The 27,891-nt window shown below is 40.6% G+C and overlaps 4 protein-coding genes, 1 long non-coding RNA gene and 1 pseudogene across 9 annotated transcripts in view; 2 read left to right on the top strand and 4 right to left on the bottom strand.

The window, feature by feature from the left end:
* The first annotated feature begins 307 nt into the window (after nucleotides 1-307).
* Nucleotides 308-3,941, top strand: LOC120060327 (ubiquitin thioesterase OTUB2-like). Of its 2 annotated transcripts, XM_039009541.1 has the most exons (7): nucleotides 308-585; nucleotides 698-775; nucleotides 1,048-1,226; nucleotides 1,907-2,025; nucleotides 2,154-2,238; nucleotides 2,381-2,572; nucleotides 2,868-3,941. In XM_039009541.1, exons 3-7 carry the CDS (start codon nucleotides 1,155-1,157, stop codon nucleotides 3,072-3,074), a joined length of 675 nt encoding a protein of 224 aa, XP_038865469.1. In that variant the 5' UTR covers nucleotides 308-585; nucleotides 698-775; nucleotides 1,048-1,154; the 3' UTR covers nucleotides 3,075-3,941. The 2 variants fall into 2 exon arrangements, with proteins under 2 accessions (XP_038865469.1, XP_038865468.1); XM_039009540.1 differs by lacking the exon at nucleotides 1,048-1,226.
* On the bottom strand, nucleotides 3,620-4,339 carry LOC120060328. Its single transcript, XR_005478217.1, has 3 exons — nucleotides 4,262-4,339; nucleotides 3,995-4,173; nucleotides 3,620-3,873 (listed from the first exon to the last, which is right to left on the bottom strand). It is a non-coding gene; the product is annotated as an uncharacterized LOC120060328 (long non-coding RNA).
* A 143-nt stretch (nucleotides 4,340-4,482) lies between these two features.
* Nucleotides 4,483-6,106, bottom strand: LOC120060003 (annotated as a pseudogene).
* A 6,089-nt stretch (nucleotides 6,107-12,195) lies between these two features.
* Nucleotides 12,196-16,414, bottom strand: LOC120060324 (protein Z-dependent protease inhibitor-like). 2 transcript variants are annotated; one of them, XM_039009535.1, is made up of 5 exons: nucleotides 16,322-16,414; nucleotides 13,634-14,257; nucleotides 12,884-13,136; nucleotides 12,614-12,761; nucleotides 12,196-12,479 (listed from the first exon to the last, which is right to left on the bottom strand). In XM_039009535.1, the coding sequence occupies exons 2-5, from the start codon at nucleotides 14,226-14,228 to the stop codon at nucleotides 12,282-12,284; spliced, it is 1,194 nt and encodes a 397-aa protein (XP_038865463.1). In that variant the 5' UTR covers nucleotides 14,229-14,257; nucleotides 16,322-16,414; the 3' UTR covers nucleotides 12,196-12,281. The 2 variants fall into 2 exon arrangements, with proteins under 2 accessions (XP_038865463.1, XP_038865462.1); XM_039009534.1 differs by lacking the exon at nucleotides 16,322-16,414 and having other exon boundaries at nucleotides 13,634-14,498.
* Nucleotides 16,415-16,596: 182 nt separating this feature from the next.
* LOC120060325 (ataxin-3-like) lies at nucleotides 16,597-27,596 on the bottom strand. Of its 3 annotated transcripts, none has more exons than XM_039009538.1 (11): nucleotides 27,049-27,596; nucleotides 26,293-26,457; nucleotides 26,155-26,199; nucleotides 19,465-19,550; nucleotides 19,262-19,328; nucleotides 19,077-19,164; nucleotides 18,842-18,977; nucleotides 18,480-18,664; nucleotides 18,142-18,298; nucleotides 17,959-18,014; nucleotides 16,597-17,855 (listed from the first exon to the last, which is right to left on the bottom strand). In XM_039009538.1, the coding sequence occupies exons 2-11, from the start codon at nucleotides 26,344-26,346 to the stop codon at nucleotides 17,803-17,805; spliced, it is 927 nt and encodes a 308-aa protein (XP_038865466.1). In that variant the 5' UTR covers nucleotides 26,347-26,457; nucleotides 27,049-27,596; the 3' UTR covers nucleotides 16,597-17,802. The 3 variants fall into 3 exon arrangements, with proteins under 3 accessions (XP_038865466.1, XP_038865464.1, XP_038865465.1); XM_039009536.1 differs by lacking the exon at nucleotides 27,049-27,596 and adding an exon at nucleotides 26,974-27,048; XM_039009537.1 differs by lacking the exon at nucleotides 27,049-27,596 and adding an exon at nucleotides 26,974-26,997 and having other exon boundaries at nucleotides 18,495-18,664.
* ubr1 (ubiquitin protein ligase E3 component n-recognin 1) overlaps nucleotides 27,460-27,891 on the top strand; it is a 38,600-nt gene continuing 38,168 nt past the window's right edge. Inside the window, exon 1 of the mRNA XM_039009539.1 lies at nucleotides 27,460-27,774. Within this exon, the coding sequence (XP_038865467.1) occupies nucleotides 27,730-27,774 (45 nt within the window). The 5' untranslated portion in view covers nucleotides 27,460-27,729. The remainder of the gene's footprint in view (nucleotides 27,775-27,891) is intronic.

Below are 27,891 nucleotides of genomic sequence, written 5' to 3'. Positions count from 1 at the left end.
TGAATTCAAATGTTCATTAGTTTGCTTTATTCATAAAAAAAAATATTACAAATGTTCATCTGACATAATGTCTTTGAACCGGTCTCTTTGAAATGAATAAAAACAGATAAATATGAGTTGTGGTTGCTGTTTTAAAAATGAAGACTACTGAATGGACTACCTATGGCAGTTCTAAATATCCGGTTGTTAATGTTGCTCAAATATTAATTTATTATTATTTATTTTTTAAGCGAAGTATAAGGAAGTTTTACTCCTGTCTAGTAGGTGGCGGTAATGCAACATTTATTGGATGCCTATCGCCGTTAAACCTCATCGAAGAAGAATGATGCTCGAAAATGAAAGAATTTTAGAATGTCTCTCGATGTTACTTTTCATTCCATTGTCTCTTTGTTGCGTACAACTGTCGTGTTCTGTCTTACCACGCAATTAGCCCGCGAGACAGGATGACAAATCTGAAAACATTTACATCTGTTTCTACTTAGCTAGCTAGCTCTCTAACCATGTTTATCTTTGTAGCATGCTAACCTAGCCTCATCAAGGTGGAAAGAAAATAATTCGACTATTCTTTGAGACGCCTCAAGTATGGTAATGTTATCTTTAAGCAACAAAAAAATGATTTAACGTAGGAATTAACAAAGCATTGTGTTTTACTATTGTCACTACACGATTTAATTTAGCCAATGACTGTTCTTCACAGACGGAACCAGGACAGTTTGTTTCAAGTAGAGAGGAAATATCTACATATCTGCTGGAGGTGGAAGCTGCAAAGTATCGGGTAATAATGCCTATTCATATAGCTATTGAAAAAGGCTCACAAGAGCATGTGAATTCAAGTTTGGACTAAATTAGGCTATTAAACACACAAAGCTTAACGTTACATGGCTGCTGTGGGATCTCTGACATCTTTGGATAGATATTCCTTGGATATTTCAAAACAAATGGAATTATACTGAACAAAAATATAAAAACACAACATGTAACCATTTCAATGATTTTACTGAGTTGTATTTCAATTTCCTTATAATACTGTCTTACGCGTCGATCCAGAGGATCCCAAACCCAAACATGCTCATTGGGTGACGTGGGGAGTGTGCAGGTCATGGAAGAACTTGGACATTTTCAGCTTCCAGGAATTGCGGACAGATCCTTTCGACATGGGGCTATGCATTATCATGCTGAAACATGCAGTGATGGATGAATGGCACAACAAGGAGCCTCTCGTCACGGTATCTCTGTGCATTCAAATTGCCGTCAATAAAATGCAATTGCGTTCGTTGTCCGTAGTTTATGTCTGCTCATACCATAACCCCACCGCCATCATGGGGCACTGTGTTCACAACGTTGACATCAGCAAACTGCTCGCCCACACGACACCATACAGATGGTCTGCATTCTCTGGCAACAGATGTGGACATTCCTGCAGTCAGCATGCCAATTGCACGCTCCCTCAAAACTTGAGACATCTGTGGCATTGTGTTGTGTGACAAGAACTGCACATTTTAGTGTGGCCTTTTGTCCCCAGCACAAGGTGCACCTGTGTAATGATCATTCTGTTTAATCAGCTTTTTAATATGCCACACCTGTCAAGTGGCTGTATTATCTTGGCAAAGGAGAAATGCTCACAAACAGGCATGTCAACAAATGTGTGCTCAATTTGAGAGAAATAAGCTAATTGTGCATATGATGTTTTTTTTTTTTGGGGGGGGGGTCTTTTATTTCAGCTCATGAAACATGGGACCAACACTTTACATGTTGCATTTATATATTTGTTTAGTGTAAAGTAGTTTTAACAAATTGCATAATGGACTAACTAGTTACTCAAATACATCGTAAATGTAAGATATGCTAGTGAAATTAAAGTACTTGAATTTGTCAAATTCACTGACATCTCTTATTTATTTTGCAGGAGATTTGCAGCCAGTATAAGTACATGAGGAAAATCAGGGGCGATGGTAATTGCTTTTACAGAGCCCTCTGCTTTGGACACCTGGAATCATTGTTACAAAATGATAGAGCTTTGCAAAGGTAAATTCCTTCCTAGTATGCATACATTTTTCCATGTGTTGGACTCCATGAATGTGCCTTTACCTTTGTGTGGCTTTGCCACTTCAAAATAATGGAGGAAAATGTATAATTTTCTCTCCATATCTCAGATTCAAAGAAACAGTGAAACAAAGTAGCAAAGAGTTATTGGCTGCAGGCTTTGATGAGAGCTCTTTCAAAGACATGCTTGACATGGTAAGTTTACATTTAACTTTGTACTTATTTAAAAAATAATCTAATAATGCACCTTCACAATAAAGATGACTAGTCACATTTTCTTTAACTGTCAGACATGTAATTGAAGCCTGTTTTAATTATTGGACAATTCATCTTTTAGTTTGTAGGTGTTCTAGAACAATGTGAAGCTGATGAGCAGGGTGACGCGTTGCTCCAGCTCTTTAATGAGCAAACTACCTCCGACAGTATGGTGCAATACCTCAGGCTGCTCACCTCAGCCTACCTGCAAAACCATGCCGACTTCTTCAGCCACTTTGTGGAGGCACCCAGTCTCAAGGTTTACTGCACTCGGGTCAGTATGAGTTGCGTTCAAGACCATATTGCAGTTAACTTCTGTTTTATTAATGTGCTATGGAAGTATGCCAGATGCTGCTGATACTTTTCTCCAAATACAATCAGACCTCTTGTCAAGAAGTCTCACCACTCAAAACTAATGTCTGAAAGTATTCTGCTGCTCTCTAGTGGTGGTGCAATTAATGGAAAATAATTGGGGTGTTTTAGGGACCAATCAAGGACATTACATTTTTGTTGTAGCTTCTGTTTCTGCTTAGGTATATACTTACAATGTCCATTCTTGCCTTATCCAGGAAGTGGAAACCATGGCGATGGAGTGTGATCACGTAGATATTCTGGCTCTGTCGGAGGCCTTAGGAGTTAGCATCCACATTGCTTCCGTGGAGGGGGGAGACGGACACCGCCTGGCCCACCACACGATTCCAGAGGGAGCAGAGCCCTGCCTACACCTCCTATACAAAACAGCCCACTATGATATTCTCTACCCACATTGCCATTGAGGGGCCTGATGAAGGCCTCCACTTATCTCAGGTTTACCGGTAGTTAAGTGTTCAAATAAATGTACATTGTGATTAAGAAGTTTCTCAAACAAAAATGTTTAGCATTGTTTTGTAATTTACAGTGAACGCATATGCGGTAGACTCCGCTCGACTTTCTTGAATGTCCCAAAAAAAAAGTATTTATTCAAAAACACGACTGATATCTTCTAAAATCATTTGTGAAAATGTTACAATAATTGCACTGTATTTCCATTTATATAAATTCAATCTCAAACATTCTAATTGAGACTACAATGATTTTTAACACTGCTGCTGCTGCTTTTTCTTTTGTTTCCGTCTTTTCTTCTGATTGGAGACACTGGTCAAGGCCGTTTCCAAAGCATGTAGGGGCATGTTGGGCAGGGAGAACTTTCCCATCTGTGTGGGGTACTTGGTCTTCATCACATTCTTGAATACACTGAGAAATCAGGTATTTCAGGTGCTTCTTCATGCCCTTCACCATCTTCTGCTGCTGCCTGTCATCCTCCTCATCCCCCCCCCCCCCCCCCCCCCCTAAAAAAAAAACTAAATGTCAGTTTACTCTGATCTATTTATGTAAGTCCCTCTTATTTCTAGGTTTCTCATGGGGCAACCTCCCACTCCTAGATAACTCATTTAATGTAGTTTTAACAAGCAAAACATCATCATCCAGGTCCACCTCCAGAGCTTCTGCTGCTTGCTTAAATCAAGAGTTGTGCTGCTTCTCTCTGCTGTTGTGGAATTCAATCTTCTCTACCTTCCTGGCCATGTTGACTCGCTCCTGTCAAGGCAGATATGAAATATGGTACAATGTTGTTTTATGTCATTAAAGATAAGTAAATCTGTACAGCTCCTAGTTTAGATCGACCATTATGTGATCAATGGCATGGCTATGTGCCTACCTTGATGGCAGCCATAGACTTGCTCTGTATGGGAAACATGGGAACCTCCTCGTCCTTTCCCAGAGCTCTGTAGATTTTCTTGAAGTTCATCATGTCATCTGGCCCAACCAGGAGCAAACTGAGACCCTCTGGTGGCTCGTGCAGTCCTTCCACTGCGGTGGACATAAGTCTCTGATGTCCTGGGACACACAAGAAAGTTATTATTTGAGGAATAACTGTCAGAGACAAAGAATGACAGGAAGCCACCAAAGGTGTCAAAAGGCACACCTGGTAATGAATGACGTGTTGAACATTTGGAATATCAAGCCCTCTTGCCGCCACATCTGTTGTCAGGATTACACAGCTGTAAAGAGCAATGTTTATTGTAGTCAACAGTTTATGGTACAGACAAAGAGTTGCTGATCCATGCAAGTCTAATCCAATGCATACCTCAAAACAGATATGGATAATAACTAGCCTGCAGCATATACATGTACTTCTTCTATGACTCACCTCTCCCTCTCAGCAAACCGCTTAAGGTTCTTTAGGCGCTGCTTCTGGTGCATGTTGGCATGCAGTGACAATGGAGTATGGTCCAGGATAACCAGCAGAGAGTTAAGCCGCTTGATGCAGTCAATACTGTTGGCAAACACCATAGTCCGGCCTGGATACTGGAGCAGGAAGAAATCCTTCTCTTCCTTTTCAGTGTATCCGTGTCTCAGTCAGGGTCTCGACTGTAGCCTCCTTCCGGGTCAGATCAATGACTTTAGGCTTGGACCTGATTCCCACTTTTTCCATAAGGACCTCCAGCTTGCTTCGCTGGTCCACCTTCTTGCCCTTTTTCTGCAAGACGCGGGTGGGCAAGCTCTGGGCCATGGTCAGGATGGCGGAGAACACAAATGTCTGCCTCTTTAGGTTAAACTGGACAGTGTTCAGCATCTCCAGCAGACTCAGTGCAGGCCTCTTTAGACTCAGCAAGGGTCTCTGGAGCTGCCTCAGCGACCTCTGTGCTGGTGTCCATGGAAATACTTTTCTCAGTGTGTACAGATTCCTCCATCGTCGGCAGGTACAGGCTTTCCACCTGTGTTCCTGGCTCAGTCTGGCCATCTATCATCCCCTCACTTTCATCTGCATCTCCTTCCACTCCAGGATGTGATGGATCATGGGGATGGCGAAAGACAGTGTCTTACCACTACCCGTCTCGGCGGCCCCAACAATGTCCATATGGTCTCTGATAGCATGTGGCAATGCCAGAGCTTGAATGGCCGTGGGTGATCCAAATCCTAGACTGCTCAGTGCCTTCAACACTTGATCAGGGACAAACAGATCCTTCCACGCTGTCACATCTGAGTTTTGGTCAGAACCAGAGTGTGCCGCATTGGTCCAATTCTTTGCTTTCTTTTTGGAGAGTTTAGCCACTTTGCATTGAGTGGGTAACTCTGTCTGTTGCTCATGTTTTATCTGGGACTCTGGGACAGTCTTCTTTTCCACCACTCTTTTATTTTTCCTCTGTTTGCCATCAGTTTTTGGATTGTTTGATTGTGGCTAAGCATCCTAAGGACACATAACAGCATTCTGTGACACAGTTTCTTCAGGGGCTTCTTCCTCCTTGACAACTTTCTCTGAACCATTTCCAAGGTTTTGGACCTCGTTACTCACCTCCTCACTTCACTGTCCTCAGAGGTCATCCTGTGTGGTTGTGTCATTTTGTTGGGCTGTTTTCTTCTTATTCTCCTTCCTCTTAGCTGGTTTTTCAGACGTTTCATTTTTGTCACTACCTCCCTTATATACCTCTTCCCATTTCCCTCCATCCTTATCTTTCTCACTTGCTTTTCTTAGCTTTTTTTCTTCTCTTTCCTTTCTTCTTTTGGCCTTTTTCTGCTTTAGCTTCTTCCTTGGCAGAATCTATCAGTCTGTAGTCTGTCAGCTCCTCAAAACAGACCAGTCCCCCCCATGCCCTCTTCAGAGAAGAGACTGGGGTCCAGCTCTACTGCTTTCCAACTGCCCTTCACATGGATCCCCCGTTTGGCTGACTTCGGCCGGGAGAAAGAGCGTGCATTTTTAATCTGACTCCTGTTGGACTTAATTTTCCTATGAATAGATAAGAACAGTTCCACTGTTGACATGATGACTACATTAATGATGAACAGTACAATGTAAAAAATTGCGGTGTATTCCAATGAGATATTTTGATCTTAGTACAGTACTCGGAACAGGCTAGATTGTTACAAAAAGTGTCTATACATTTCAGTCATTAAGCATACTCCATTACCGGGAGTTACAGGTTTGCCTATGCAAAACGTCAGAGATTTTTTACCTTCTTAGGGATAGCCCCCTTTAATGTTCACCTAAATGACATAACCAAATCTAACTGCCTGTAGCTCAGGCCCTGAAGCAAGGATATGCATATCCTTGGTACCATTTGAAAGGAAACACTTTGAAGTTTGTGGAAATGTGAATTGAATGTAGGAGAATATAACAATAGATCTGGTAGAAGAAAATACAAAGATAAAAAACAACTGTTTTTTTACCACCATCTTTGAAATGCAAGAGAATGGTCACTTATAGCCATCACTCTGGTTGTAATTCCGATAGTGTCCACAAGATGGCAGTGTATGTGCAAAGTTTCAGATGGATGACTTGGAGTATGACTGATTCTCAAGCCTTTTAGTGTGAAGTCCCCAGGTACATTTCGGCAAATCGTGAAGGAGACGTTCGGATTCATATTCCATTTTTCTGCAAGAATATCGTCAAATCTGTATACTTGGACTTTGATTTAGCTTCCAAGTATTAGCAGCCGTATTATAAGTTCAACATTTGCAAAATAATAATAATACATTTTTGTTTGAAAAGGCATGCTGTCGTACAAGGTTAGAAGCTACATTTTACGACATATACCGGATACTCCCATAAAGCCCAGCTCATTGGCTATCTAGCTAACTTTGTTTGACCCCGATTGGTGCTTATTTGACAAAGATACAAGTCGTTCAAGTGATGGCCGCCCGCGTCATCGGCGTGCCACGAAGGCATCGCTCTCTGACCAAATATGGTGTCCTATAGGATATACTACACCCCTAATGAAATAGTGAAGTCTTGTTAACTTATAGGATCTCTGAGGAATAGATACGAACGTGATTTGACTCCTTGAAACAACGTTTAGGGTGAGATTTTCACAGATTCCTTTCATTGCAAATTGAACGAATGGAAATACAAAATCAATCGTTCATGCTATATGGACCTTTTTAGGATATGAAAAAGGATTATATCTAACAAAACGATACTTCATGTTATCTCGGACCATTTGGATGATAAATCAGAGCAAGATTTCAGAATGTAAATACATTTGTCACCTTCAAACCTATCACGGTGAAAAAAAAATGTTTTTAGGAGCTCTCAAACAATAGCATGGCATTTTTTCGCAGTAATAGCTACTGTAAAATTGGACAGTGCAGTTATATTAACAAGAATGTAAGTTTTCAGCCGATATAAGACACTTCTATGTACAGACATTTGTTGTTTCTCTAAAATCTGCGATCTTGACAAAACGAGCTGAATGATTTACCACTGTCCCGTTGACGGGACGCCTAACTTAACTAACCTGGTATAGGCCTGGTATATATCTTCATTCTCGATTCAGCCAAACATGTATCTCCTAAAATGTACATGTCCAGTTGCAAGTGGTGCGTTTCAATTTAGAAAATGCTCCTTTAAAATAAATTGTTTTTCTACATGAAGTAATCCAACAATGCATATGCATATGCATAATCCAACAATGCACATTTTCCCTCATTGATTGAGACAGGTGGGTCCACCCCAAAGGGCCCCATGTCATGATGAAACTCACCTGTCTTGATCAATGAGAGAAGCTTTGAAATAGACAATATGGCCGCGTACACATTGTGGACAGACATTTTAGATACATGTTTGGCCGAAGCGAGAATGAAGATAGTGTAACGGCCCTGGGTTTATAAGCGCGGATATCGACTCAGCAGCTCGAGCATGCTTTTGGTGCACACTTGATAGCGCGCTGGACTTCGGGCTAGAAGGTCGAGGGTTCGAGACCTGCTCCCTGCCTGTTTCATTACAATAGTATCACCAATACCGGGTTAGTTAAAATCTCTGGCAATGTTTTGTATAGGCAAACCTGTAACTCCCAGTACTTACTAATGATACCAAACAACTTTGGTTAAATCATATCTAGTTCTGATTTTTTTAAACACATGCATTGTACGTACTCTATTTGATTATAACAAATGGAATAAAAGGGAACTATTCATGATCTAATTCGCTAACAGGTGTAACGTAACTAGCAAGAAAAACACATCAGCATGTTAGAAACTGTAGAGCTGCCCGCAGCCAGCATCACACATGAATTCATATTCAATAGTGTCATGAAATATAGCTGCATAAAAAATATTGACAAATAAATATAAACTACATTTGACTGCTTACAGGACTTTCCTCTGATAAATCACACGACTTGACTGGACTAATGCATGACACGAGTATGCAGCCATTGCAGTTGTGGTCACGTTCTTCGTCTTCGGTGGGTTTTTTCGGCGGTCGGCAACCAAAATTATTGGCGTATTACCGTCATCTACTGTGCTGAATAGCGTGTGAGACAGGGAGGACCTAAATCCTACCTGCCAGCCCCTTTCCTCTAAGAAAATAAAACAAAATATTGGATACTGTATCTATTGATGTTCTACTCAATAAACTCTTTACACTCAAATCGTGTATCCCATTTTCTCTCATGCATATGTATCAACAAATTGTTTCCTCTTTCTATTTCCTGACAATAATCACATCTTCCTGTTGGATGTTTCCTATCAGATGTATCTACATTTCGATGAAACATGGTGAAGCCCTAAAATTGCCTACCCTGGTAGCGTGTGTTTCAGACATAAGGAAGTGGATGGCTGCAAATGTTTTACTTTTAAACTCGGACAAAACAGAGATGCTAGTTCTAGGTCCCAAGAAACAAAGAGATCTGCTGTTTGATCTGACAATTAATGTTGATGGTTGTACAGTCAAATAAAACTGTGAATGACCTCGGTGTTACTCTGGACCCTGATCTCTCTTTTGACATATCAAGAATATTTCAAGGGCAGCTTTTTTCTATTGTTGTAACATTGCAAAAATCAGAAGCTTTTTGTAAAAAAAATTGTCAGGAATGCTAATCCATGCTTTTGTCACTTCTAGATTAGACTACTGCAATGCTGTACTCTCTGGCTACCTGGATAAAGCACTAAATTAACTTCAGTTAGTGCTAAATATGGCTGCTAGAATCTTGACTAGAACCCCAAAATTCGATCATATGACTCCAGTGCTAGCCTCTCTACACTGGCTTCCTGTTAAGGCTAGAGCTGATTTCAAGGTTTTACTTTTAACCTACAAAGCATTACATGGACTTGCTCCTACCTATCTCTCCGATTTGGTCCTGCCGTACATACCTACACGTTCGCTACGGTCACAAGATGCAGGCCTTCTTATTGTCCCTAGAATTTTTAAGCAAAGAGCTGGAGGCAGGGCTTCTCCTATAGAGATACATTTTTATGGAATGGTCTGCCTATCCATGTGAGAGACGCAGACTCGGTCTCGACCTTTAAGTCTTTACTGAAGACTCATCTCTTCAGTAGGTCCGACGATTGAGTGTAGTCTTGCCCAGGGGTGCGAAGGTGAACGGCCAGGCACTGGAGTAACAAATCTCCCTTGCTGTCTCTGGCTAGCTCCCCTCTCTCCACTTGATGCTCTGCCTCTGTGCCTATTAGGTGGACTGGGTCACTGGCTTACTAGTGCTCTTCGATGCTGTCCCTAGGAAGGGTGAGTCACGTAATGCCAGGCTTTTGTCGCTATACTCGACTTGAGTTGGTTGAGTCACTGAAGTGTTCTTCCTGTTTGGTTTTGCTATACTCAGCCTTGTCTCAGGGTAGTAAGTTGGTGGTCTGTTGATATCCCTTTAGTGGTCTGGGAGCTGTGCTTTGGCAAAGTGGGTGGGGTTATATCCTGCCTGGTTGGCCCTGTCCGGGGGTATCGTCAGACAGGGCCACAGTGTCCCCCGACCCCCCCTGTCTCAGCTTCCAGTATCTATGCTGCAATAGTTTATGTGCCGGGGGCTAGGGTCAGTCACATTTATACCTGGTGAAATTCTCCGGTCTTACCTGGTGTTCTGTGTGAACTTCAGTATGCTCCCTCTAATTATTCCATCTCTCTCTCTCCATCTCTCCCCTCGCGGAGGACCTGAGTCCCTGGACCATGCTTCAGGACTACCTGGCCTGATGACTCTCGGATGTCCCCGTCCCCAGTCCACCTGGTCGTGCTACTGCTCCAGTTTCTTCTGTTTTGCCTGTGGCTATGGAACACTGACCTGTTCATCAGACGTGCTACCTTGTCGTGCTGCTGCTCCAGTTTCAACTGTTCTGCCTGCGGCTATGGAACCCTGTCCTGTTTACTGGACGTGCTACCTTGTCCCGGACCTGATGTTTTCAACCCTCTCCTGCTCTCTCTCTCTCTCTCTCTCTCTATCGCAACTGCTGTCTCGACCTCTGAACACTCGGCTATGAAAAACAAACTGACATTTACTCCTGAGGTGCTGACTTGTTGCACCCTCTACAACCACTGTGATTATTATTTGACCCTGCTGGTCGTCTATGAACGTTTGAACATTTTGAAGAACTATCTGGCCTTAATGGCCATGCACTCTTCTAATCTCCACCCAGCACAGCCAGAGAGGACTGGCCACCCCTCAGAGCCTGGTTCCTCTCTAGGTTTCTTCGTTGGTTCCTGCCTTTTCTAGGGAGTTATTCCTAGCCACCGTGCTTCTATATCGGCATTTCTTGCTGTTTGGGGTTTTAGGCTGGGTTTCTGTATAAGCACTTTGTGACATCTGCTTATGTAAAAAGGGTTTTATAAATACATTTGATTGATTGATTGAGATGTAATGACTTTTTCAGCCGTCTGTGTCCCACCCTAAGTCTAGTAAAGGCGTCCTCCTCTCTTCTGTCTTGTGCTGTCTTCCTCCCATCCCGGACTTTTCTATGTATTTGGAGAAGCAACCTGGACTCAGGGGTAGATGTAACATAGTAAACATAAATCGGGACACTCCAATCAGTATGATATGTTACGTTTCGTATGGTATGTATTAGTTTGTGGATGTCCATCATCCATTTCGTATGATATTGTACGAATTACAATTCATATGATATGTTACGAATTGCAGTTGGTACAATATGTTACACATTTGCAAAACATATGATATGGTACGAATTCCAATTTGTTGTTGCTAACATTAGCTTGGTGGTTGACGTTAGCTGGGGTTAAGGGTTAAGAATAGGAGTTAGGTTAAAGGGTTTTAAGGTTACTGTTAAGGGAAGTGTTATCTAACAAGTAGTAAGTAGTTGCAAAGTTGCTAATTAGCTAAATTGCTAAAGTTGTCCGTGATTAGATTCGAACACACAACCTTTGGGTAGCTAGACGTTCACGTTAGGTGACCTTCTGTCTTATGTACCCATTCCAAATGTAACATTTCATACTAATTTGAGGGTCTCGGATTTACATTTTACTATGTTACATCTAGTTTATGAGACCAGGCAGGGAAAAGGCGCATGCTGTTAATGTCTCTATCCCACTGCTCCTGCCATCTCTGCACCACCACCGTCCATATCATGCCGTTTGCCTCATTGAAACTTCAACGTCCACCTCCTCACTGCTAAGGGCCTGTTTAGCCAGAACGTCAGCTGCCTCGTTCCCCTCCACCCCCACATGGGCTGGGACCCAACTAATCCTCATCTGTATACCCATCTGTCTCACCCAGCCATGGGTTTGTAGTACCTCATACAGCAGGTCTTGTCTGCTACATGAGCTATAGGACAGCAGGTCTCATCATATCTGCACGAGTCAGAGCAAATAACTACTCTGTTCAGCTTGATTTCCTCCACCGACTGCAAGGCCCAACAGTACAGCCAGCCAGGTAGTCTGTAATAAGTTTCCTGCCACCCCACATTGTGACATGGTTTGAAAAACATTATTAGTAACCACCAGGGTCATATACAGTCATTGGTAACCACTCAGCTTGAGCAGAGATTCTTGCTGGAATGTGAGTCTGAGTTATGGAATGTTGGTCATATTTGCTTAATTTCTAGGACAATATGTGATTCATGGATTCAGGATTGAAATGTTCATGTTATTGTTAGTCTATATTAGGAAGATCACCAAACCAGCTGAATGAATATCTGTTCACCTTTAATACATACAAATGAAACATATTACATGTACAACACCTCTCCAGGCACCAAATGCACTGTACTCATTAGACTCCGTTTTTGGTGGGGTCAGTCACTCGGCCCATGAACAACAAGCTGTTAGTGGCCTCATGGTAGATAAAAAAGAAGAAGGGTCGGTTGACGATGAAGGAAGAGGGTAAGGCGTATCCAATAATGCCGCTTTCTGTGGCAGCGGCTGCAGTGGTGCCTCTCTCATCCACCTCGATCACTGCCTTGTGCAAAACCTGGAACCACATTATCATTGCAATAATATGTTATTTGTTATTTATCCACAGTGGGTAATAAAGTTGCACATTTCTCAATTGATACAGATGGAAATTGGTTAAGGCAAGTTTGGCCTGTTAATCCAAGAACTGACCTCTGACACCTTCAGGCCTGGGTCTTTGCTCAATTTAGTGAGGTTAGCGGTGTCATGGAAGATACTGGATATACCCAAATCTGGTAGGATGTTGTGCATGGCGTAGGATTGCTCCATCTTGAACTTGGGCAGTTGAACTTCTAGTTTCCTTTAAAAAACAAGGAACTTTCATACATAGGAGAACTGGTATTCAATACGAAACACCTCTTAGAAAACCTATGGAATTTTGCAATGTTTCACCACAAAATACACTTGACGCTTTCTATTTACCTTTCTTTCAGATTGTTAATCCAGTTGAGGAATCTCTCAGCTGTGATTCCATCATCTATTGTGGTATAATCCAGGCCTTTGTTGGGTAGCAGGATAAGCATTGAAACACCATCTCGGTACGGCAGCTTCAGCACCTTGGCATTCAGGGGAAAGTCGTCCATTAACATCATAGGCACCTGGACAATATTGTAGTTGTCAATATAGAAGCGTTGAATTTCTGTGTGATTGGGATTGAAGGGCATCTGCCATTCACCTAAATTCCAAATATGACAACGCATATTTATTGGAAAGCAAAATCCACTGGGCACAGACGTCAGTTCAATGTCTATTTTTGATTTACATTTGGTTGAGGTGTCAACTAATGTGAATTTAATGTGAAATCAACAACAACAAAAAATCACAATGCCAATAGATTAGGTAAAAAAAAGGAGCCTTTTTGTAAATCCAATCAGTTTTCCACGTTGATTCAATGTCATCATATTGCATTTTTTGTTGTTGTTGAAATGACATGGAAACAAAGTTGACTCAACCAGTTTTTGCCCAGTGGGAAGTGTTATTGTTGCATTTTAGGCAATGCAATTAAACTTTGAAAGTGAAATGTAAAACACAACATCTTGAAATAAGATATACTGATGGGATGCAATTATGGTAGACACAAGTGAAAACTAAAAGTAAACAAGTCAAATGTAACGTTTTTAAGTGTTACAGTGGAACTGCTAAAATCAGAGAATGCATGACATAGCTGCTCACCCCGAAAGAAAATGGTGTTGATGAGCATAAGTTGGGTAAGTGGATCCAAGTCAGACACCATCTCCTTGACTCTGTTATCAGTCTTTCTCATTATGTAGTCATTGATCATGGCAACGCTAGCTTTTGTATTTGCAAAGTCCACATTGTTGATATCAGCGTTGAAGAATTTCTTGATCTGGTCACTGTAGTCACTCTCTACCTCAAACTTTAGGCAAACAAAGAAGGTGGTGCTCTGGTCCAGTTTCAATGATTCATCTTGTGTGATGTTCCCTTGGAGTTGTTGGAAGAGTTCTGGAATGATGTCTGATTGCTTGTCCCGATCTAGGTGGGCTAGGTTGAGCCCCTTCAGTATCTGGTCTCGTGTGGGACCCTGTGCTGCCATGGAGAGGGTGGCAAAAGCTGTGGATATGCTCAGGGGTGAGAAAAATATGTTATTATCATGGTAACCAGCAATCTTCCTGTAGAGAGTCATGGCAAAGTCCATGTTCTTGAAGGTCAGGTCTGTGATGTTGGGGCTCTGCTCTTGAGTTTGGTAGACAGGGAAGAGGGACCAGACATGGGTCAGGAGGAAAAGGAGTCCCACCTTCCTCATCATAGTTCTTTGATGAGTTATGTGATCACAACCTGCAATAGTATTTATAGTGAGGTCCAAAATAATTTTGACAGTGAAATGTTGTTTTTGTTTTTGCTCTGTATTCCACCACATTGAAGTTTATATTATATGAATAAACCATTTAGAAACTACAGCACTTTTGTACATAGTCCTCCCATTTTAGAGAACTAAACATATTTGAACAAATTCACTTATATGTGCATTAAAGTAGTAAAACATTTAGAATTTGGTCTCATATTCCTAGTACGCAATGACTACATCAAGATTGTGACTACATACTTGTTGGGTGCATTTGCAGTTTGTTTTGGTTGTGTTTCAGATTATTTTGTGCTCAATAGAAATTAATGGTAAATAGGGGTGGGGTAAGCTGAACCATTTTTTACGTTCAACATCACTCCATCAAGGTAAATATAGTATTCTTCATAACAAATATCTACATATATTTCAGGATGTTGTGTATCCCTTAAAATAATCAGAATTAATGTAAACATTCATTTTGAAAACATAGCTTGTCCAAAAAAAGTGGTCTCTTGGCACAATTTACCCCGGGTATGGTAAATTCAGCTACCTACACATTTCCGTACTGAACTAAATATTACCACTACCTTTTTAAAACCATGTCTATCTTTATTTCCCAAATACAATTCAACACAATCAGAATCACTTTGTGTCTTTTAATCATTTAAGCATCTTTTAACACAGGCTTAACACCTAACAAATACTTTGTACTTTTTAAACACTTTTAATATAGACCAGGCCCTGTTGTATCCCAGTGATAATGCCTTGCATTAGGCCTGGGAAGAAAACACTTCAACTTACCACATAGCCCTTGGCTCAACTTACCCCAAGGCAAACATTTTGACTATATTAGCCCACAGCTTTAAGGATGCACTTTCATGTTAGGTTTAGGACCTCATATTGAAGCTTATAGAAACCCCAACTGACGTATAGAAACATCTTTAAATGATCTACTTTGATTTAGATACCAGCATCATGAAATGTATTTGAATAACCTAACTTTTTACCTAACTTGCTTTCTTCCACAGATTCCATAAAACGACCTCTTCCTATATTTTTGTACATGGTTTCCTAGAAACAAGGGTGTCTCAACTTACCCCACTCTCCCCTAATGTATTGTGTCATTTGAGTCACTTTCATAATAGAATAGGTTTATAAACACTTCTACTTTAATGTGGATGCTACCTTGATTACGGATAATCATGAATGAATCGTGAATAACATTGTGTGACAGAAGCATTATTTTCATAACCCACCCCCAAAATTCTAACATCCCATTATTGATAATGGTTAGAGGATAGCATGTCTTGGGGGTATGATCTTTGTGCCTCTAACTTTCTCACTCATTATTCACAATTAGGTGTTCAGAAACATATTCTATTCTTATTTACAATAAAATAGACTACAAAATGACACAATACATTATTTACCATTCATTTCCATTGAGCACAAAATAATCTGAAACACAACCAAAACAAACTGCAAATGCATCCAACAAGTTTGTAGAGTCACAAGCTTGATGTAGTCATTGCGTGCTAGGAATATGGGACCAAATACTTAACTTTAGACTAATTTCATACATGTGAATTTGTCCAAACACTTTTTGTTCCCTAAAATGGGGGGTGACTATGTAAAAAAAAAGTGCTGCCCACCCAATATAGACAAATACCCTCAAATTAAAGCTGACAGTCTGCAGTATAACCTCAAAGTATTATTTATTTCAAATCGAAAGTGCTGGATGGAGTACAGAGCCAAAACAACAAATGTGTCACTGTTCAAATACTTTTGGACTTCATAGTATGTCATGTTTACAAGTCTTCTAGACAAATGGCAAGATATTTGTTTGGTGATCAATGACTTATCAATGCATTGCATAAGACAGAAAGGAAAAACTTATATTTAGTCATTTCAGAACAAATGTCAGCTAATTTTGTTAGCTATTTATGGGGCTTCAACATCACAACTCGCAAATATGAGTATCACATCAACAATAAAAGCAACACTGTATATACATATATTCTTACAAACAGTTGCATACATCTCAAAAATAGACCTACCTTTCAGCCTGGGTATCAGAAAGGTATTTTGTCAAAACACTCCATCTACTATTTGGGGAGACAAAGTGCAAGTGTGCCTTCAGGGTTATCTATTAACCATGGGTTAGGTTTACTCAAACTGGTAGTCTTATTTTAGTTTATTTCCAAATGAAAGCAAATTTGGTACTGACAATTGATGTACCCACTTTGAAAGGTGGAAATGATTCAACTTAAATTAGGACAATGATGTAATTAAACAATTCAGCCATAGATCAATGAAGCAAGATTCCAGAAGATTTCAGTAGGAGCAAATATTTTATTCCTGGAAAGAAAACGTTTAGATACAGCAAATGAAAGAAAATGATTTAATAAAATGGTGATGTGGAGTATAACAAACATCTGATTGTTTAGTGCCTATTGAAGAATATCAAGAAGTGAAATTGATGCAATCATTTAAAAAACTAAAAGCATTGTGGCACCGCAACTCTAGTTCAAATTTTGCTCTCAAACAAAACAAGAACAATTTCAAGAAAAAGGGAATGAAATCATGGAATTTCCAGTGAAGTCAACTTTGAGCACAGCTCAAACTCTACATGGGATGTGTAATACATGCTTTGGATTAGCGTATCCAAACCGGATAATTCCACGTAAATACGATAATTGTAAACAGCATTGATCATGTTATCACTGTATTAAAATAGCATTTGTCTATACTACTTCAAAAGACAAAATAAAAGTTACAAAAACATATGACTAAGGAGTTTAAACCAGGGTGGTGGTTAATTAACTAGCTAGGGCAAGTTGGATCAGCCCTTTAAAATTCTGCTTATATGTTTCTTTAGAAGATGCAGTAATACAGCTAAAAATAAATTCACCTCACTACTGGATATAAATCTATTATTTTATGATTTGGGGGGGTGACCACTTACAAGACCCAAGTGAAAGAAGGCAAGAGACTATCATGGTCTCTACCAAACCTCTACCTCTATTGAACTAGTGGTCCCATGTAGCACTCCCATACTGAAGGCTAGAGGATTATCCTAGGTAATTCTTGGTTTCCTCTCTCGTAACACACCTCACCATTTTGCCCATCCACCCACCAAACACACCTCGGCACGGTAGGCTCCATTAAGACCCCTCCCAGCGGAAAACAATAAGCGTAGGAATAAAAAACAAACCACAAATTAGAAATACAAGGCGCTGTGGCAGAAAAGCCATCACAGACTTGGAATAACTGCATTTTAATTCTTTATCGTCGCTCTTCCCGGCCTCAGGTTCAAGTCTGTGTTAGAGTAGACTAGCACCTTTTCTTTATTCTTTGTTGTTATTCTCTTCTCTACAACCTGTCAGCGAACTAGCCAAGGGAGGTGTGCCAGCCTTCTGGCCGGCTATACGTTCGCTTATGGGAAGGGTTAGAGGAGGGGGTGAGGCTGCCCCATGAAGGAGGTACCAGTCGAGGCAGGTAGTAGTCAACGTAGGCTTTTGCTGGAGCACCCTCCACCTCACTGGCTGCGTTTGGCTTGTGCATCTTCCTCTGTGCCACTCTTCCCGGATCCTGAAAAATGTGAGGGAAGGGAAGATGCTCGGAGTTTAAGTCTCAACCTATTAATATTATTCAGCAATGCAAGTATTACTGTATGAGCTCATTTCCCCCTTACCTATGCTTTCTGTTGGTTGTTGAGGTGAAGTGGGCTGAGCCAGCTGTTGGGACTGTCTGTATGGTAAACAGTGGATCTACAGGTTAGCGTTGTCTAGTCTGGTTATTTTTTTGTTACCACACACAGCCATGAACATATAAACACCCACAGAATAATAAATATGCCAGATGGTGCAGCGCTTACCTGTCAAAGTAGACTTGTCTCCTCCGTCGCAGTTCCTCAGCTGAGAGTTTCTCACTCAGAGGTGCTCCTCCTGTAGTACTCCCTGGTGCCTGGCCGGACGATGTCGTTTTAGCAACAAGTCCCCCTTTTGGCATTGACATATTGCTCATTACTGCCCCTAGGCAGACACACAGACAAATTACTCATTTTAGTGTTAGTTTGGGGATACTTTTATCATATTGCCATACATGGTGCAAATTGCATAATGAATTTGTTAGCAGTCTGTTTATATACACAGGTCTAAACCAGGATATGTATCAAAGTGGTTGTGTGTGTGTGATTTTGTTACGGTTGCTTACCCAATAAAGCCTTACCCTGCATGCTGAGCTGTATGGCCCTGCGAAGATCAGCCTCTTCATCCTCCACCTCCATTCCCTGTCTACTCAGGGCCAGGGCCTTCCTCAACTCCTCCTCATCCTCATCCACCACCCCCTCTACCACACCAGGGCCTGCCTCCAGCACACTACTCTGCCCTGATGATCTGCTGCTCAGGGTGAAAAGCATTGTCAGTGTCTCAAAGAGGTTCATTCTCTCCCCTTACCAACTAATGACTCTAGAGGTTAAAGTTCAAGATGCTGCATGAATCTGACAGTATGAGGGAATGGTGGTAATTTGTGGTTTGGCGAAAACTACTGTCACTCTGGAGGCCTCTTCCTCTTACCCCATGCCACTACTCGACTGAGCCTCATCCTCTCCAATCAGCTTGGGTCTCTGTTGCTGCTGCACCTTCATGATCCCCAGAATCTGCTCTGCATCACACTCCGGGAGATTTCCTCGGATCACAAATATGGAATACCCTGAAAGAAGACAGGCCTTTGACCAACTAGCTAACTTTGATAAATTAAGACCACAAAAATGTAAACACAAAAAGATATGAACATATCAGGTTGTTTTACCTTCTTGTTGTAACTGTGCAAGGAAGAGGGCTAGGTATGTGTCTGATATCAGCTCTGGTCCAGTCAACAATGAATTCAAATTAAACCACTGCAATGACAAATAGGGTTAAATCAGCTGGCTATATCAACTGGCCCAAAATGTCTGAAGGGAAATCAATTATAAATAGTAAAATCGCAACTTATACCTGTTGCCCAAGTTTTCGTATTGTAAACCAGTGCTCCTTGTAGTTGCATATGAATGCCTTTTCATTTCTGAAACAGGAAAGAACATTATTTCAAATTTGATAGACCATATGAAAAATGTGAGAAAAGTGAAATTTCAAGATAGAAAACAAACAACTTCATACAAAGGTTATGATGATTTGTATCACATCCACAGGGTTCTTACATTGGGTTTATCATAAGGCTCTGGTACTCTCGGCTGTTGAAGAGGATCAGCTCCAAACCCCACACTGATAATGCATTGCTGATAACCTGATGGTGAGACCACATAATAAAGTTGTCAGTGTCATCAAGAGGTTATCTTGACATATTGTAATCTATTTATTTTGTAACAGTTCAAAAAAAAAATATATATATTTCATCGCTCACTACCCCAATTACTATGACACCCCCCTCACGGTGTTATTTGGGAGGAGATCACAGAGACCTGGCAGTTTGGTGCCAGGCCAACAAACTCTCCCTCAACGTGAGCAAGACAAAGGAGCTGATTGTGGATTACAGGAAAAGGAGGACCGTGAACACGCACCCATTCACATCAACGGGCTGTAGTGGAGCGGGTCAAGAGTTTCAAGTTCCTTGATGTCCACATCACCAACAAACTATCATGGTCCAAAAACACCAAGACAGTCATGAAGGCATGACAACACCTTATCCCCCTCAGGAGACTGAAAAGATTTGGCTTGGGTCCCCAGATCCTAAAAAGTTGTACAGCTGCACCATTGAGATTATCCTGGCCGGTTGCATAACCACCTGGTATGGCAACTGCTCGGCATCTGACCGTAAGACACTACAGAGGGTAGTGTGTACTGCCCAATACATTACCGGGGCCAAGGTTCCTGCCATCCAGGACCTACCGTACCAGTCTAAAGTTAGGACACAGCTACTCATTCCAGTGTTTTCCTTTATTTTTGCTATTTTCTACATTGTAGAATAGTGAAGACATCAAAACTATTAAATAACACATATGGAATCATGTAGTAACCAAAAAAAAGTGTTAAATTAAAATATATTTTATATTTGAGATTCTTCAAAGTAGCCACCCTTTGCCTTGACAGCTTTGCACTCTTGGCATTCTCTCAACTAGCGTCATGAGGTAGTCACCTGGAATGCATTTCAATTAACAGGTATGCATTGTTAAAAGTAAATTTATGGAATTTCTTTCCTTAATGCGTTTGAGCCAATCTGTTGTGTCGTGAAAAAAGGTAGGTGTGGTATACAGAAGATAGCCCAATTTAGTAAAAGACCAAGTCCATATTGTGGCAAGAACAGCTCAAATAAGCAAGGAGAAACAACAGTCCATCATTACTTTAAGACATGAAGGTCAGTCAATCCGGAAAATGTCAAGAACTTTGAAAGTTTCTTCAAGTACAGTCGCAAAAACCATCAAGCGCTATGATGAAACTGCCTCTCATGAAGAAAGCACAGGAAAGGAAGACCCAGAGTTACCTCTGCTGCTTTACAGAGTTCAAGTATCAGACACAACTGTTCAGAGGAGACTGCGTGAATCAGGCCTTCATCGTTGAATTGCTGCAAAGAAACAACTACTACTAAAATTGCCTTTAAATTGTTTAACTCGGGTCAAACTTTTTGGGTAGCCTTCCACAAGCTTCCCACAATAAGTTGGGTGAATTTTGGCCCATTCCTCCTGACAGGGCTGGTGTAACTGAGTCAGGCTTGTAGGCCTCCTTGCTCGCACACGCTTTTTCAGTTTTGCCCACACATTTTCTATAGGATTGAGGTCAGGGCTTTATGATGGCCACTAAAAATACCTTGACTTTGTTGTCCTTAAGCCATTTTGCCACAACTTTGGAAGTATGCTTGGGGTCATTGTCCAGTTGGAAGACCCATTTGCGACCAAGCTTTAACTTCCTGACTGTCCTGAGATGTTGCTTCAATATATCCACATAATTTTCCATCCTCATGATGCCATCTATTTTGTGAAGTGCGCCAGTCCCTCCTGCAGCAAAGCACCCCCACAACATGATGCTGCCACAACCTTCACGGTTGGGATGGTGTTCTTTGGCTTGCAAGCCTCCCCCTTTTTCCTCCAAACAAAGATGGTCATTATGGCCAAACAGTTCTATTTTTGTTTCATCAGACCAGAGGACATTTCTCCAAAAAGTACGATCTTTGTCCCCATGTGCAGTTGCAAACCGTAGTCTGGCTTTTTTTACGGCGGTTTTGGAGCAGTGGCTTCTTCCTTGCTATGCGGCCTTTCGGGTTATGTCAATATAGGACTCGTTTGACTGTGGATATAGATACTTTTGTACCCGTTTCCTCCAGCATCTCCACAAGGTCCTTTGCTGTTGTTCTGGGATTGATTTGCACTTTTTGCACCAAAGTACATTCATCTCTAGGAGACAGAATGCGTCTCCTTTCTGGGCGGTATGATGGCTGCGTGGTCCCATGGTGTTTATACTTGTGTACTGTTGTTTGTACAGATGAACGTGGTACCTTCAGGCGTTTGGAAATTGCTCCCAAGGATGAACCAGACTCGTGGAGGTCTACAATTTTTTTCCTGATGTCTTGGCTAATTTCTTCTGATTTTCCCATGATGTCAAGCAAAGAGGCAAGGTAGGCCTTGAAATACATCCACAGATAAACCTCCAATTGACTCAAATGATGTAATTTTGCCCATCAGAAGCTTCTAAAGCCATGACATCATTTCCCAAGCTGTTTAAAGGCACAGTCAACATAGTGTATATAAACTTCTAACCCACTGGAATTGTGATGCAGTGAATTATAAGTGAAATAATCTGTCTGTAAACAATTGTTGGAAAAATTACTTGTGTCATGCACAAAGTAGATTTCCTAACCAACTTGCCAAAACTATAGTTTGTTAGCAAGACATTTGTGGAGTGGTTGAAAAACTAGTTTTAATGACTCCAACCTAAGTGTATGTAAACTTCGACTTCAACTGTATAATACAAATAAATTATATCTTTACATTAAAAACCAAAGTCAATCAGAATTCCAGTCATTCCAATAAATGTTATAACCGTAGATCTTCAAGAATAGGACTTGGAAATATAGATTAACCTAACTGTTTTACCTAAGCATGACCCCAAAAGTAAGGACTTACTAGCCACCCCTCATTGTTTATGATTTTGTTGTCATGGAGAACTGATTGAGCTCATTGATTCGAGTTGAAAAATAAATGCTGCGCTCATGGAATGGCATGCTTTGAGCGCTACTGAAAAGTGCTATTTACATGTGAAAAATGAATGCCATATGCGGCATTTGCTTTAGGCCTATTGTTTACCTTTTTGATGGTGACATTTTGATATCTTGAATATATGCAGCTGTTTAAAGGGCAAATCCACAGATGAAACAAAAACGGTCGCCCCACCTGGTTTGGATAAAAAGCTGAGGGATCGGCCTGGAGAAATGTAACTACTCTCAGATTAAATAGACAGAGCTACGCTGCGAGGACTGACCATCCATGATATAAAATTGTTTTAACCATGTTATGAGGCTATATGGTGTTCATTTACATGTACAATGTTTACAAACATTGAAATAAAACAAGCTTATATTTTGGGTTCTCATGGAGTGTGATAGTTGAACTATATTCTTCAAGAACCAAAGGATATATAATTCAAGTCCAAAAATGGATGTAGAAACTACAGATTGCCCCTTTAAGTCTATCAAAAGTGTGCAAGTTTAGCATGTGTCTATTAGGCCTTCATAAAAAAAAATAAAAAAAAATCAGCATTAGATTGAGCAATAAAAGCCCCACTTTTATTCCATAGACTTGGATCCACACTATGCAGCTGTTGAAAGAGCGCATTTTTCGCTGGCTGTCCACTGGTTTAAAAAAAAAAAAAACGGACTAATAGGCAGCTTAAACTTCTGAATTCAACCATTAATGGGTTCAAATACACATTTAGATTTGTGAACAGCCATCCACAACCACAATCCGTAAGGCGCAAATAGCTATATGATACTGTAGAGCAGCAGTGTGATTCACAATGCGCTGTTTAGAAATCAATAATAAGTGAAATCCATATCGCCTTAGACTACACCACTGCTGTCATCCTTACCTCCAAGAGTTTATTCAAGTTGGATAATCTTTGGATGCACCATTAGAAGACATAGGCTTTTGTAGGTTACAGTCCAAGCTATTCCTGCTCTTTTCCCGCAATCCATCAAACTCATTTGGTGTGTCATCATAGTGGTCTCTGACTTGTGGTCAGACTCTCTCAGGTGGAACAAACTTAAACTTGCGCCTTTTTCCCCAATGCTGATTTTAATGTCATTGAGAAAAACAGAAGTGTCAGATTTTTCCCCACAGACATCCTTTCTGAATTTAAAAGTAATCCTTCTTATTATATTGTTACTTATTTTAACTTTAGATTATTTAGTAAATATTTTCTTAACTCTATTTCTTGAACTGCATTGTTGGTTAAGGGCTTGTAAGTAAGCATTTTACGGTAAGGTCTACACCGGTGGTATTCGGCGCATGTGACAAATAAAAAAGTTATTTGATTGGTTGCACTAATTGCACTAACCTGGTTCAAGCATTCATTATGTAACCCTGAAGGCACTGCCTGCCGAAACATTGGTTAGATTTACACATTAAATTGTTGGGAGCATATATGTGGTACCAGTCAAAAGTTGACACACACCTACTCATTCAAGGTTTTTTCTTTATTTGTATTATTTTCTACATTGTAGAATATTAGTGAAGACAACTATGAAATAACACATATGTTATCATATAGTAACCTAAAAAGTGTTAATTTAAAATATATTTTAGATTCTTCAAAGTAGCCACCCTTTACCTTGACAGCTTTAAACACTCTTGACATTCTCTCAACCAGCTTCACCTGGAATGCTTTTCCAACAGTCTTGAAGCAGTTCCTACATATGCTAAGCACTTGTTGGCTGCTTTTCCTTCAATCTGCGGTCCAACACATTCCAAAACATCTCAATTGGGTTGAGTGATTGTGGAGGCCAGGTCATCTGATGCAGCACTCCACTCTCCTTCTTGGTCAAATAGCCCTTACACAGCCTGGAGGGGTCTTTTGGGTGATTGTCCTGTTGAAAAACAAATGACAGTCCCACTAAGCCCAAACCAGATGGGATGGCGTATTGCTGCAGAATACTGTGGTAGCCACGCTGGTTAAGTGTGTCTTGAATTGTAAATAAATCATTGACAGTGTCACCAGCAAAGCACCTCCACACCATCTCCATGCTTCACGGTGGGAACCACACATGCGGAGATAATCCGTTCCCTACTCTGTGTCTCACAAAGACACGGCGGTTGGAACCAAAAATATCACATTTGGACTCATCAGACCAAAGGACAGATTTCCACCAGTCTAATGTCCATTGCTCGTGTTTCTTGGCCCAAAAAGTATCTTCTTCTTATTGGTGTCCTTTAGTAGTGGTTTCTTTGCAGCAATTCGACCACGAAGGCCTGATTCACGCAGTCTCCTCTGAACAGTTAGTGTTGATGTGTCTGTTACTTGAACTCTGAAGCATTTATTTGGGCTGTAATTTCTGAGGCTGGTAACTAATGAACTTATCCTCTGCAGCAGAGGTAACTCTGGGTCTTACTTTCCTGTGGTGGTCTGCATGAGAGCCAGTTTCATCATAGCACTTGATTGTTTTTAAGAGTGCACTTGAAGAAATGTTTACATTTCTTGAAATGTTCCAGATTGACTGACCTTCGTGTCGTGAAGTAATAATGGACTGTCGTTTCTCTTTGCTTATTTGAGCTGTTCATGTGAAAAGGGAATTATATGCTTAAAGGTAATGATTAAAGGATCCCACCCTGAAACGTAACTAATTAGTGATTATTAGTTTATGTAGCATGTATAATGAATAATTAAAGTATTAAACGTAAGTCCAACAAGGTTCAGAAGAGACCTGTGAGGGAGAGAAATGTGTGTGTATGTGTGTGCCTAAGAAAATACCGACCTAAGAAAATATCGAGAACAATTGAACTGTGTTTGACCCGACCTGGCTAGAACTCTGAGAAACTTATGATAGGACAGGGAGTCCTTCTCAAGGTTCCTCTAATCTCGGGGGAATGGAACTGTTGGCTGGGTAGTGATAAACAGTGGTGAGAACTCTGGGGAAGGATACAACTCACCTACTGTTCGTGTGTATGTATATGCGTAGGATATCTACTGTTTGTGTGGAGGTATGTGTGTATGTGGGGAGCAAGTTATAAAATGGATGTCTTTGTATTATGGACTTCAGAACGTTCTCGTGAATAAACTGTACTAACCTTTTGCATAAGCTGAGTCTTTGCCTAATAATTATTAAACCCATGGTCTTACAAACCTCGGGGATTGGTCAAAGCTATTGATTGTTAGTTATTATCATTGTGATTGAAAATTCTCATGACATCATGCCATAATATGAACCTAGTCTTTTACCAAATAGGGATATTTTCTGTATACCACCCCTACCTTGTCACAACACAAGTGATTGGCTCAAACGTATTAAGAAGGAAAGAGATTACACAAATTACCTTTTAACAAGGCACACCTGTTCATTGAAATGCATTCCAGGTGACTACCTCATGAAGCTGGTTGAGAGAATGCCAAGAGTGTGCAAAGCTGTCATCAAGGCAAAGGGTGGCTACTTTGAAGAACCTCATATATTTTGATTTGTTTAACACTTTTTTTGGTTACTACATAATTCCATGCGTGTTGTTTCATAGATTTGATGTCTTCACTATTATTCTACAATGTGGAAAATAGCAAAAATAAACAAACCCTGGAATGAGTAGGTGTGTCCAAACTTTTGCCTGGTATTGTGTGTGTACACACACAGTGTAATCATGAGGATTAGAATACATTATTTCACCTTATACTACATGATAGTTCGCTTTGTTACTCACTTGTATAGAAAAGAAACCACTGTCATCCATGTTACCAGATGGCTGCTGCAAATACACACAAATAAAGAGCATGAACATTCTAAAAGCTACTAATAAACAACTACTGTATGTACCATAAACCCCAGACCCCTCCCATACCTGTAAAAAGGTTCTGTATTCCTCACTACCCATACCACCCTCCGCCATCCTCATCCTTTCCTCTTCATCCAGTTGATGGGCGATGGACGACAGGTCCACGGGGGTGAAATACTCGCCTTGCAGAAGGTTGTTAAGGCAATGCTGAGCACACAGGGAGCCCTCTTGCTGTAAATGAGAATGAATACATAAATCAAAATTGTACCACAGACTGCTAGAAAATGTGTCAACAGCAGCTACTGAAGCTAGATATGTAACCTAGCTTATTAACTAACGTTAACTAGCCAGCTAATTTACAGAAATTACGCCAGTGAAACAACGCAAACTATAGCTAGCTAGCTATAATTAGACCATGTAGCTAGCTAGCTTATCCACACATTTATAGCAGTTCAAAGCATCGAGGGCGCATTTTGTAATTCGCTAATGTACGTTTAACGTTATCACGTTCCCTAGTCAGCTCTACTAAAAGTTGAGACAAGTTGGAAACTGGGACAAAAAGATAATTCAACTAACTAACGTTAGCTAGCTATAATTTAACAAGCTGGCTAGAAAGAAGGCAAACCCGTCGATATACTTCAGCTGTAAATTGGTGCAATTTAGCTAGATAACAAACGTAGTTATTTTAAAACGGTCGGAATGCACATAGGGTGAACTTAATAATCGAAAGAAAACAGACAAGCTTACTTTCTCATGAAAGATGGACTCCATGTTTAATTGTCCTACTAAACGTCATACTCTGACCAAAGAATGTGATCTTACCTTCGACCCTGCTGGGTTCAGGACGAAACAGCCAATCAACTCTCAGTATTCGTTTGTTATTGTTGACACTTGCCAAATTGCCTAACTGGCTAGCTAAAGTTTTGTGATACAGATAGGTATGAACAAGAATATCAACGTCTTAGTGTACAATTCGATTCATGAATACAATCTGTGTATTATATCTAGTTAGCCTTTATTTTCATAGCACAGTTTCAGAGGTGAAGGGTTGTCACTAGTTACCACAGTCAAAATGGCTAAATATATAGTAACATTTCATGAAAGCAACCTTTGCTTTTTGGTCTTAATTTAAGGTTAAGTTTAAAATCGGATTTTAAGAATACCGTTTTTTTTAATAGGCGTGGTTTAGACATAAGTATGACTTTGTGGCTGTGGTAAGTAGTGACGACAGAGGCGAGGTGGTCACGGATAGAAAGAATACAACGTTTGTCAAATTAACGTCGAACGTTGAAAAGTGTTGCATTTGAGCTAAATCTACCCTCTTCCCTAACCGAAGCATCCTGCTATGTTAATTATCCTAACCTGCTACAAAAAGTAACATCTCACAAAAGCTGAATCCCTTCTAGCCATGACTAGGCGAGGTCGAGGACAGTCGCAAAAATAACTCAAACGTCTCCCCACAGTCTCACTCCCTGACATCAACAGTTTTACGGCAAATGGAATATGGCGGAAGGTGAAACATCGTTAAACGGACTGGAGCTCAGTAAGGTATGGTATGCTCTAAATATAATTTCTGTAAATTACACGCGTATTTTGTCTTGATCTATCTTATATTTTACTGATGATATGGTTTTACACTATATTTGAGTCAGTTCCCGTTTTACT

This window comes from Salvelinus namaycush, chromosome 15 (assembly GCF_016432855.1).
Source record: "Salvelinus namaycush isolate Seneca chromosome 15, SaNama_1.0, whole genome shotgun sequence".
In the NCBI taxonomy this organism is placed as follows: Eukaryota; Metazoa; Chordata; class Actinopteri; order Salmoniformes; family Salmonidae; genus Salvelinus; species Salvelinus namaycush.
This window is presented reverse-complemented; position numbering and strand designations above follow the sequence as displayed.

Excerpts from the sequence above, each read along its gene's own strand:
- LOC120060324 (XM_039009534.1), bottom strand. The coding sequence starts at position 14,339 with ATGTGGTGGAATACAGAGCAAAAACAAAAACAACATTTCACTGTCAAA. Across the intron at positions 13,137-13,633 it reads CAACACCATTTTCTTTCGGG|GTGAATGGCAGATGCCCTTC; the intron begins GTGAGCAGCTAT and ends TTTGGAATTTAG. Across the intron at positions 12,762-12,883 it reads ATTAACAATCTGAAAGAAAG|GAAACTAGAAGTTCAACTGC; the intron begins GTAAATAGAAAG and ends TGTTTTTTAAAG.
- LOC120060327 (XM_039009540.1), top strand. Across the intron at positions 2,239-2,380 it reads TCAAAGACATGCTTGACATG|TTTGTAGGTGTTCTAGAACA; the intron begins GTAAGTTTACAT and ends TTCATCTTTTAG. Across the intron at positions 2,573-2,867 it reads TCAAGGTTTACTGCACTCGG|GAAGTGGAAACCATGGCGAT; the intron begins GTCAGTATGAGT and ends TGCCTTATCCAG.
- LOC120060325 (XM_039009536.1), bottom strand. The coding sequence starts at position 26,997 with ATGGAGTCCATCTTTCATGAGAAA. Across the intron at positions 19,329-19,464 it reads AGCCTTATGATAAACCCAAT|AAATGAAAAGGCATTCATAT; the intron begins GTAAGAACCCTG and ends TTCCTGTTTCAG. Across the intron at positions 18,299-18,479 it reads GCAGGGTAAGGCTTTATTGG|GGGCAGTAATGAGCAATATG; the intron begins GTAAGCAACCGT and ends GTGTCTGCCTAG.